A 12,089-nucleotide genomic window follows, 5' to 3' on the forward strand; every position below is an offset into this window, starting at 1 on the left:
GTGTAGGACAAGTGACAAGAAAAATATCCAGAAAAAGGAGTGTGGGACATTTTTGCTGCTTCTGTGATAAGGGAGATGTAGCAAGGATATATGATTTATAGTTTGATCCTTTAGGGAACCAAATACTCGGGCTGTATTTGACTTAAAGAGTAACTCCTGAATGTAACCGTAACAGGGTTCCACTTAAAACTTTCAAGATTCTAGCTGGTATGGGAATGCAAAGTTCCTATATGGAAATGGAGGCCTTAAGAGTGCCACCACCAAAGAAGTGACTCATGGGTACCTCTGTCAGCATGAAAATAATAACCCCACCCTTCCTGTCTTCTTTCTCTTCCTTTTCTGTCAGCTCTTGACGTGGGAAGCAGCGTTAGAAGAGATCCTCATAAACAGCACAATAATCCTGCCTTGCAGTCCTTGCAGGACATCAGTAGGGAAAGAAGGAAGTAACTCACATTTTGGCTGGAAGGACTAGTGATCTCCACCTGTGCCGAATAGAAAATGACAGAGAAAGACCTCCAGATTTTAAGGTAAACCACTACACCAACTCACTTGCTGGTCACTCACCAGCAAAACGGGACAGTTCAGGTCAAAGTGGACAGCTCCAGGAGAACTGTAGGGGAAGGGTTACAAAACTGTCCAACCATGGGTGTTCCTGGGCTGAACCTCTGCTAGAATTATCAGAGCTTATTTTTCAAGAAGATAAATCCTGTCCCACAATTCTAGTAAAAATAGAGAAATAATAAAAATAAAACTGAAAGTGAAATAAGTGCTCCTTTGAATGGACTAGACTGGGATATTTGCCTTCAGTGCAAGTTTGGAGACATTGTTAGGTGCCCAGCGCCTCACAGGTTTTAGCTTATCGTATACTTCTTCACTGAGGAATCAATAAAGTATTAACTGAAGACTTGAAATAAAGGCAACCATGCCAGTGCCTGCCACTTTAGTGAACAGAAACTCATTCTGCTACTTCAAGACTTCTCGGCTGAATTAACGTGTAGGACATAATAATAGCCATGCTGAGAAGTGAAATATTCCCTCTCTCATTAGAAACCACTTCTGTTCTTGTTGAGCTGTATCCTCCTACCTTCATCTGCTCTGGGTTCTATCCAACATTATTTACAATAATTGTATCCACCTTCGCTGTTGGATTTCTCAAAGAAATTGTGGCTAAGAGGGATGAAAGACGTCTACACACTCAGTGGCTTTTTCGACAAACAAATCAGGAAGTCAAGCATGGTTTACAATGAGAAAGAGCTACTTGAAGAGCTCTAGGGTGGGGTTTTTTGCCTCTTAACATTGCAGGACACCTAGGCGTCCTATCTTACACATAAGAAGCTTAAAATTGTACATTCTGTCAAGTAGATAGGTGAGTTGATTTAAAACCCCCCTGAATATCCAAGAGGTCCTACTGAAATCTGAGGATACATAACATGCTTCTTGACCTAAAGGCTGGAATAGGGTCAGGAGTAATCTACCCATAATTTGTCTTCAGGCAGTCCTTATCTTCCAAGGTCTGGCAGCTTACTGGTAAGAAGCAGGCAAACTGTCCAGGACAAAGCTGCAAGTGTGGAGTGATGACTGGATTTGTAAAGTTACTTCTCTCTGCACCTCTATTAGCCTTGAATTTTTGTGTTTCCTTATACAAAATAATTATAAATACTAAAAGTGAAATACAGAATGATGTGCAGCTGATGCCTCCTTGCACATTAACTGTTTTCATGTCGCACTGACAAATACCAAAATGCAAATGACCTTTCTTCACTAACTCACATTTATCTACATAAATTTCTGCACAGTGCACAACTACAATGGCTAAATGAGTGAAGAGGACTGGTCACATATAAACACATTAAACAACAGATGAAAATAGGGTCTAAACAGACTGTACATTTACCTGCCTCACTGAAGTATGCACTCAGTAGGCAGAAGAGTGATTCAATGAGCTTGATGAAAATTGGATTTTCTTCTGCCTGGTGTCTGTAAGAAAAAACTTAGGCTAGGAGTTCACAGCAGAATCTTTCCTGAGAGACTGTTTTCTTCTGTGCTTTCTATGACTGATACATACATGTGATCTCTGAACTCTGAATGGCATCCTCAGGTCTGAAAGTGAACACTGAGAATTTCCTGGGTTATTATGCATTTTCCCTTCTAATACAGCAGGAGTTCAATGTCTGCCAGTGGTGAGGGAGCATTACTCACTCCCTATAAAGCAATTAAAAATACAAAAGAGTGGCTATTCCTTAATTCCATCTTCTAAGGAGCTTTCTCAGTTTTTGGCTTGCTGTAGAAAGCCATGGTAGCCCTACCTCTGCAATCACTACTATTACCTATATGCCATTTTTTTGCCGAAGTTAGGCTGATGGTTGACTGGGAGCCACAGTGATTAATGATAAGCATCTTCCAGTTTATATTCCCAATACTTTTCCTTTCCCAATGGACTTTTTCCTCCCTGTATTGCTCTGTACTTTTTCAATGAGGTGGTACATGATGTCCACCCATAATTACGCTGGGCAGTGTCACAGAAGCGCCTGACCCAAGTTCATTTTGAGGATAGATTGTATGCTTAGTTTCACCCCTTTGTGGGAAGCTGGCTTGAGTGCACACTACAGCTGCCTGAGTTTCAGTGGAAAAGATGAGCCAAGAGCAGTTCTCTCCTGTGTTTGTTTTCTTCAACAGGGAGCAGCTTTCATGCTTGCAGAGGGTACAACCCCCAGCCTGTAGAGCAGTATCACCACATACACACTATGACCTGCAACTAACTAGCAAAGGAGGTACCATGAGCAGTTCGCTGGTTTTCCTTTCAGGAGAGATTTTGGCTTTTAGAAGCCTTTGTCTTGACTTCTGATTGAAAGGTGCAATGTAGGTCAAATTTGTTTCTTACACAAGTTCAACTCTCTGTGCATCCAGAGTGTTTCAGTTTTGTTTGTAGTCATGGTTTGATATCTGACTTTGTGCTTTAGGGAGTCTCTCTGTGTGGCCAGGATGTTGGGTTCATAGCCCAGTTCCCTTTCATATCTTTTTAAACCAAAAAGCTCAGGTTAAAGATATTTCCTTCACAGACAAGGGAGGAAGACTAGTATCTCACAGAGTGATTCAGCCCACCTGAGATGCAATTCTTACAATTTATTATTATTTTTCAAACCTTGTGTCCTCTAAGATGTTACTTTTAGGGTGCTGACTCATGATTTTGGGGTACTTGTATGGAGTATATTGGAATATGACAATATCTCTGAACGTGGCATTTGCATTTCCTGCTGTTTGAGTGACTGTACTGTCTGTTTTCAAACTACCATGGGATTTTGTGTTGCATTTCTGAGTACACTGAGGTTGGCTTGCATGCATACATAACTAATGTCTGTGTTTTGAAGTGCCAGTAATGTAAAATGGGTTAGCTAGCTAACTGTGTCGAACAGCAGGTCGAGACATGTCACAACAGCATAATTCATCCAACAGAATGAGGATAGCTTTGGGGGGTCCTAAATTAAAAGAACTTGGATTAATCTCAGCTGAAAGTAAAGATTACCACAGATGGCAACAACAGGAGCAAAGATATTCAGACATAGCTTAGGGTCCTGTAAGGTTCTATCCACAATCACCAAAATATTTAGGAACCAAGTCGCAAGTGCGTTGGTCTGAGGATTCAGTTTGCTTAATCATCCTTGTGAATGTGTCTGCTTGCTTTCAAAAGATTGATACGTGAGGTGCTCAGCTTGTCCCACAGATGCTCACTGTCTGGCCAGCCTGGGTCCCACCCTGACTCGCTGTGCTGGCAGGGTGCTCTGTCACCCACTGTCATACTGAGCCTCCCCTGTCAGTCCAGCCCACACTCCTGCACATTCCACGTACAGCTCCTGGACTTCCAGCATTATGGACTAAATGGTCTTCAAAGGTGCCTTCCAAGCCAAACCATTTTATGATTCTATGAATCTACAAAGTAAAATTATATTGGGCCAGATCCTGTCCTCAGCTACATGGTGGTCAATCCCAGATAATCCCACTCATTCTAAGAGGTGACAATGGATTTATGATATTGTTTGTGAGGACAGAATATGGCACCTTTCTTAGGTGCTGTGCTCCTTTTCATACTTTTAAGCCAAGTTTATGAATATGGGTTGTTTCTTCGGTACAAACAAGAGGGTTTGTTACTATGCCATGTGATGATTCTCTCATAATGATTTTTTAGGAAAGTGCCAAAGGATTTAATTAGGAACTTGTGACATTTACAAATTGTTGCTAAATGCCTTTGTGGTTCCCAGCTTTTACAGCTACTGTGCTGGTGGAATATGGCCCTATTACCATGTCCTACATTCAACATCTGCAAAGCAATGCCAAGCTACTATACTCATAATTTTCACAGTGACTATTTCAGCTGGTCTTTTCACTGCACTTAAATTCTGGAATTATCCCTCATTTAGCAGTCGTTTTGCTAGTGCTGTTATGAACAGTATAGCCTAAAATCTGTGCTGTACTCTGAAGTAGTATTCCTGCCTATCTTCTCTTGTGTGCATTGTAACCTGCAATGGAACTTTAGTGCCTCCAAACCTCAGTATGATGTGTTCCAACATACTCTGGGATTCATCTGCAATTAAACCACAAATACGTGGCATGAATTTAGCCACTGGGTCAATATTCAGATATTCTTTTCTGTAAAAAAATTGACTTCTTTCTATGCTGGGTTCTTGACAGAGGAGACAGAACCTTATATTTATCACATCCTGGTATAGCTAGATTTTAGGTGAAGAATTCCAGTTGTTTATCCTGAAATTTTAGGAGGCTCCATGCCATACATATTCCTAACATTTTCAGAAACTGTGCATGTATGTGTGTACAGACAGACATTAGAAATGCATCAGATTAATTTAGAACAGTAGATTTTATCCTAACAGAAAAAGGCATAAATAGGCCTCATCAAAAGCTAAATGAAAGACAGAAACATTCAGACAAAATTTCTGACAGTGAGAACCATTTCTCAAGTGGTGAGCTTGTCCCTCCATTCTTCAAAAGTTTTAAGTGAATATAGCCTGTCTTTCTGTGAAGATACTTGGCCAAAATGTTAGCAAATGTCTAAACCTCACCTGCTTTCCTAGAGCTCTCCAGCTTTGCTCTGGCCTCTCTCAGTTCCTGACTTCGGCTTTGTTAAACCCTAACTTCTCCGCAGGGTATCTTGCTGCCAGAAAAAACAGGCATTGTAGGTAGAAACTAATTACTTTCTCATCAAATCCTATCTTGCAGCAAAAAGCTTGTGGTCTGTCCCACTGCTTCCAGTGCCTTCAAATCATTCAAGGACAGATGACACCTCTTGTGCGTCCTGCAGTCCAAGGTGGCTGTGGAGGATATGCTAAACTGCAGATGTGACAAAGTGTGGAACAAGGGGAACAAGTCTATGAACCAGCCTGGCTCAAAGTCAATGGGGGCTGAATTTTGTCGCTGAGCTTGAATTGTCTTGGCCAGCAACTAGCAGCGTAAGATAACAACAACAATAAAAACATGTTCTAGCTCAGCCAGAAGACATGGGCTTGATACAGCAACTGATGTGTAAAATGCTATGGGCCTGTGTTAGACAGAAGTGACTAGAGATTTTTTTGTTTCATCGGTAAAACCAGTGGAAATTGCAGTAGTTTCATTGTAGTCCATCAGCTCAATTATTTTGGTTACTGTTGGGTCTTCTGTATTGGTTCTGCTGGATGGAGAGCAAGGCAGAGCTGTTGCATAGGGATTCATAACATCACCGGAACATTCCATCTTCATTTATTATTATTGTTTGAGGTGTTCACAAATAAGGCTCATGTCTACTTTTTCCACTGGGGAGCTGGGCAGTATAAAGTAGCCAGAGAAGAAAAAATAGAAGAATTAATGCAAAAGGCTGGGGTTTTGCTGCCTTGCATTCTAGTCCTGCCTATGATGGACTTCCCATTGGGTCTATAGTAAGATCCAGTTTTGTGCTTCTGCTCTCTGTCTATGGAACAAGGAAGGAATAACAGTGTGTTTCAACCTTGTGGGTATGCTGGGAAGACAGATTCAGCCTTGGTTTTGAAATACACATATACTGTGGTAATTAGAACAATACAAAAGCAAATCAAAACAGGAAGAAGAAAAGTACCTAACCCACAGAAGGATTTGGTTGATGTGCAGCAAATGAGATATGGGACCACAGACTACGTGATGAAGTTAAGAGAAATACTGAACAGCTGCTTTGCTACACAATTCTACAAAATGAAATGACATCCTGCAGGAAAAATAGTACAGGCTCATTTACTACCCAAGAGGGCAGAGCTAAGGTTACAGGGACTATAACAGTGTTGTTATTTCCTTACTCCCAGGAGCTGCATTTTCCAACTTGATGGCTTTCCTAACGTAATTGCATTTTATGTGATGATTTTTCAGAGCCTGATCCTTGCTAGAGTAAATCAGGAGGAACCCTGGCAAAGCCAATGAAGTGATCTCAGTGCAAAATGGTGGGAGCCACTGCAGAATCTGGCATGCTCAGTCCGTAACCTTCTTCAAATTCTGCGACAAATGCCCCATGCTGGAATAGTAAGTAGGTATCAGATGAAAACAGAAAACAATGACAACAGTGCATTTTTTAGTAGCCACATCATATTATGTCATTGATGTCAGGTTGAGTTATATTAGTCTGCTTTTCATTATGTTGTGTTATGCATTTCGACATTATGCAACACACTGTAAGTAACATAAAGTGACCTCCAAGTATAAAAGAGAGCAGAGTTTTTGTCAGATTAGATAGTGAATGTGAATTCTCAGGGAGGGAGGGGTAAGTCAGAGAAGGAGAGAAGGAGGTTTGGATTCGGTGGCCTGAACAACAAATGCACAGAACTTAATTAACAGTTACAGCAGCGCTGGCTGTTTCCAAGTAGGTGTATCTGTCTGTGCTCAGCAGAAAGAGAAGATTCTCAGTGGCATTTGCACTGTTTAATTTATTTAGAATTCTGCAGAGGTATCTGTAATAGGTCTTTCTTTTCTATACCTGAACTGTAGGAGCTCCATATACAGTGAATATATTTGGGAGACTTGCCTTGTTGCCAGGCTCCAAAATACGGTAGTCACCAAGCTTAGCGAATGGACTTTCTGAGCAGCACTGTGTAACCTGTCCTCTGTGTAAAGAATTCAACCAGCTGCTAAGAAAACTACTGTAGGGAGAAAGGAAAAGGGAATCATCATGGCTCTGGAGAGAAGGGGAGCTCCTAATCAATTTAAGGTCATTAAGGAAAAGTGGGTGGTTCAAGGGAAGTTGCTGATTTCTCTGTAGGACTTGAAATCCACCTCAGCGTGGTAGTTCTTGCTAGTGGCTTTGCTGGAATAAGCTGCTGTTCTCACTTTAGTGCCTACTTGAGAGGCGCTTGGTCTCTGCTCCTGATCCATGGTTTGCACACCTGCCAGGACCTGCAAGACAATTCCTCAGTCTGCTGCTTTGCTTTTAATTTCTATTTATATTTGGATAAATTACTGAGTATATCTGTTCCCCACCTGTAGAATAAACGAACATCTGTGACTTAGAGGGTGTTAGGAGCACATAGCAATGAAAGAACAGATGACATGGCCAGAGAACAGTAGTAGTTGTCAATTCCACAAGGTACATTTTACCAGAGTGGAGAGCGCCAGGATGGGGCTCATATGAATCCTATTTTTAGATAAGGACTGGCCTTGTCTTTACCCTCAGCACCAAATTAGATATCAGACAGAGAGATCAAGCCTGGTCAGTACATAGAAAGTGGAGTCCTTTGGTATGAAGGCTGGGATACATCTCTTCTAAAGGTTTGGGGATTGTCCCTAACTATTGGCAGGATATCGAAGGTTTCATTTCCCAAATATGATTCATTGTCACGTGGCTTCTTTGGAAGGCATGCCACTGAAAGACGTGAAGGAAAACTATCTGTGTGCAGAAGTATAATGTTGTGGTATGAAGTTGGTCTCAAAATTCAGTCTGCAATAGCTGGAATACTTACAGAGGTACTTATTATATATTTCCTATGTAACATATTCAGCATTAGTGGCTTTCTTTGTCCCCGCTGAACTAGGAGAGGAGGCCACATTCCACTTGGCATCCCATCTCACTATAAGAATTGTCACTGAGTCCATCACTTTTTAGGTAGTGAATGCTGTATGGGTCAAACATTTTCATGATCAGGAAGCTGCAAAGCCATCTGAATACATTTGATGTGGTCTTCCTGAGTAATAATAGATGTGGAATCTCACTTTAAAAGGTGTTTTAAGATTAAAATTTAATATTGCTAACAGGAATAGAGCGTAGCATTTTGTGTGAAAAAGGCACACAGGTGAGCAGTTAGAACAACGCCTGATACCAGAATCTAATGTGTATCACATACACTTCCTTTATAATTTCTCCATCTATAAATGTAGTATAAGTTAATAACTACTTAAATTCCAGGCATGCAGCATTCCTTTAAGATGTGTATGGGATGCTGTCCTTGTTAGTCAGGCTATTAAATATTAGAGAATTAGCAGTAACTACTTCTGAAGAGTGTGCAATAAACCAGCTCTGCTCTCTATCCTGCAAAGAGATCTGTGCAATCAGACCCCTGTGACACTGGTATCCACAGTGCCCTGCATGACTGCAGAGATCTACCTTTAAGTATCATTTTTTAGCAGCAGACAGGCCAGAATTAAGCATGAAACATTCTGGTAAGAATTGTTAAGTTCGTAAACAACATAAACATTGATAAGCTCGTAAAGAAAGCTGTTACCCTTGGTAGGATATCAAACCTTGCTTATGGCCAGACAGACACAGAGACTCAACACTGGAAAACCTCACTGAGATTTGCAGCCAGTCTGGATCTCAGGAGACTTCCTATTATTATTTTCTTTGCTAATAAATCATTATGTTGTCTCCTTCACAGCACAGAGTTCAAATAAACCTGTCCCTGTGACAATCTGATTCTCTGAAGGAGTGTCCTGTTCTGTTGAGTCATGTGAGAGGAAAACACAAAGGAGTAGAAAGACAGATCAAAAAGGGGTAGCAGAAAGGGCCCTAGAGGCAGACTTAAGTTTGGTATTTAATATTTCAGGTAAAATATTCACTTAGCATCAATTATCTTGTTGGGTTCTTTTTTTTTTTTTTTTTTTTTTTCCTCCAAATGAAATTGCTTTCTGAATCAGCCAGCTCTCTAATTACCAGATTGAATGATTGAAATTTTTAGGGCAATTAAATTCAAGCCTTTCTTTTTCAGTCCTTACGTTATTCCCCCCTTCTCTCCCTCCCCTCTCCAGTCTGGAGCCTTCCTATAATTTGGAGGCAGTTGCAGAAGCAAGCAGACCTTTAAAGCCAAGATGTATGTCTCCCTTAATTCCTCTGTGGATTTGTTTTATAGACTAAGCAGAGAGGGTTCTGGTCTCTCAGGACATGTGCATTGCAAACACACAGTATTGTGTGGGTTTTATCCTAACATGTCATGTCATTTAAAAAGAGCTTGGAAGAATTCATTTAATACAGCAATTGTGTGAAAAGACAAAGATCAATGTAGAAAATACATGCACTATTGGAAAATGCCTTCAGATCAAGCTAGAAAACTAAGGAGTAAATTGATGATAATAATGATGATTGATGACATACTAGATAAGAAAAAACAAAACTCCCAAAGAAACAGTACAAAGCAACTGTTAACACTGCTGTAAGGACAAACTCATGAAATGGCTGGATGAAAAGATAAGTATCCTTCCAAAAAAGGACACAAAATTCACAGCATGGAATCCTGGGCCCAGTGAATTCAGTGACAAATCTGCTGCTCATTTGACTGTCTTCTCAGGAGTAGAGCACTGATCCTGCAAAACGAGTAAGCACATTCTTAAATGTATGTTTGTGAGCTATTATGTTGATTTCAGTGGGACTATTCCTTCCCTAAAGTTAGCTTTGCTGAATCAGGATCTAACCCAGTGAACACGGTAAGTCTTTATCGCAATGAGCCTTTGAAATTCTGTAAAATTTTCCTAAAAAAGTTTGAGTTTTTCAGATTACAAACTCAATCCAGTGTACAGCCCTGGGTCTGCTATCCAGCAGGCGGTGGCAGGCAAATGGAGCGAGGGATTTATTTTTATGCTGCGTTACACTAGGTATTGGTATAATGTCACTGAAGTCAGAATGATGAACACTAGGCTAACTTCCAACTTGTATCCACGACAATTTTGCTAAAGCCAGATGAATTGTATTACGCTTATTTATTACTTAATTATCCCTGTAGGTGTTCGAGGTACTTCACAACAGCTAAAACAGTCCTTGCCCTGAAGAGCATGCAGTCAAATCTAAGATTAGAGATGACAGCACTGCAGAGGGCAGGACCTGGAGAAGGAGCAAGGTCCTTGTTCAGCTAGGTACTCAAATATATGTCTGTCTCAAAGTTCAGTTGATTCGTTGAGCACTTTCGTGACTCAGGGTTCGTGTGACTGATGTAGGCAAGTATTTCAGACGCTAGCGTATGTTCCTGAAAAACCTGTTGTTGCTGCTGTTTTTAATGTACTGGTGTTCCTGTATAGATGCTTTCACAGACATAGATTAGACCCTTGGGAAATATGATTTCATGTCCGTGGAGTTATGCCATTTTGTTCTGGTTAATATTTTGGCCCGTTGTGATAATGCCAAACATGATTTATGAATCGAATGGAATGTGTATGCATTAATGTCCATGAGCATTCCCTGGGAGACACAGCCCTCATGGTTCCTATGCTGCCTTCTGTTCCCTCCTGCTCTCAGCACCATATTCATTACTACACATCTCTTTTTTTCCTACACATCTCTTTTTTTTTCCTATTTTCTCAAGCAGTAGCTTGAGATCTGGCCCCTGGACTTCAGGCATGTGTGATAGATTCAGGGAAAACAGACCTGGTCGCAGTCATTTGCCACCTGCAGAGCAGCGCTTTTCCAGCATACCTCCCAGTTACAGATGCACCTGTGCAGAACCTCAGTCATTTTTCTGGAGCTCTGAATGCATGCACCAGACTCTAGAGCTACTAGGCATCTCAGTGGTGCAGATTTATTGCTGGTTTCCTCTGTATTTTCTCAAGGATTGTGTTTCTCTCTCTGCTTTTTCAGGATGCCATGTCCACTTAAAATCTTTTCAGTGCGTGCCCTGTATTCATTATTTAGAAGCGCATGGGAAAGCCCCTTCAGCTCTACCTTATTGTGAGCGCTGTACAATTGTGTCCCAACTGCCTACTCTACTTATCTACTGCATTATTTCTGTGAAAGCAAAAGCCGTGCATGGAACAGATGCTTGGAATGGTATTGGGATCCAATTACTGCACTTTTCCAACCTTACATCTATTGTCTAAACTTGGAGCAGGCATATTTTTATTCCTTGGTGACACTATATAAAGAGACAGTTGGCATTGTGTTTGCTGGCTGACTGGTTGGCAGAGAAGGGGTTGAAGGAGCAGCAGTATGGTAGGTTTTATTCTTTCCCGTGTCTGTCTGTTTATCTCTGTATTTCTTCCTAACTATAACAATTCAAACGGAGCAGTAATGATTACACTGGACCCCATGAAATCTCATACTTAGTATCACATCCAGAACGAAGATATATCCCATAGAGTGAGCTGTGAACTTCCAAGGACTTTTCTGCATGTGTTTAACAAATGAATAAAGCAGGGAACATAGATGCAGTTGCTGAAGGGAAGAGCTCGTGAATCTTCTTCCAAGACCAATACACTAGGGCAGCAATGACTGGCACGGCTGGTGTTAATTAGTGCTAAGGTCTGCTATGGTGTGATGGGGAGTGAGGGAAAGGGGTATCTGTATAATTGTAACTGTATTGCTCTTGAGACTGCCGGGAGAAGTAGGAAGTACTGCAGAAATTTCTGTATCTTGTGTTTGCCCTGCTCACCGTTAGCTTTTAGCTCTGGGACTCCAGCAGCCACCTCTGCACCAAAGGTGCACTTGATGTGATTCCATGGAGCACAGAAGAACTCCTGCCTAAGAAGCAGTGGGCAAATTAGGCTCTATCTTTGTCTTCTGCAAATTCAGAGGAATGACTACAACAATAATAATAATAAAAAAATCTGGTGATTTTCTCTTTCCTTATTTTTCTCCTTTTTGTAGGTCCTTTTCAGGCTGCCCAATG

The 12,089-nt window shown here is 41.0% G+C and overlaps 1 protein-coding gene across 2 annotated transcripts in view; it reads left to right on the plus strand.

The window, feature by feature from the left end:
- Positions 1-349: 349 nt before the first annotated feature.
- The window catches only part of MYL10 (myosin light chain 10), a 33,083-nt gene continuing 21,343 nt past the window's right edge, over positions 350-12,089 (plus strand). The window contains exon 1 of one of the 2 annotated variants that reach the window (XM_037375051.1): positions 350-527. Coding sequence is in view for 1 of the 2 variants with exons in the window: in XM_037375050.1 (XP_037230947.1) it covers positions 11,411-11,413 (3 nt within the window). In the remaining variant the exon portion in view is untranslated. Of the gene's footprint in view, positions 528-11,232; positions 11,414-12,089 lie in introns of those variants that run through there. The other variant, XM_037375050.1, reaches the window with a different exon arrangement.

This window comes from Falco rusticolus, chromosome 1, assembly GCF_015220075.1.
Source record: "Falco rusticolus isolate bFalRus1 chromosome 1, bFalRus1.pri, whole genome shotgun sequence".
Taxonomy (NCBI): Eukaryota; Metazoa; Chordata; class Aves; order Falconiformes; family Falconidae; genus Falco; species Falco rusticolus.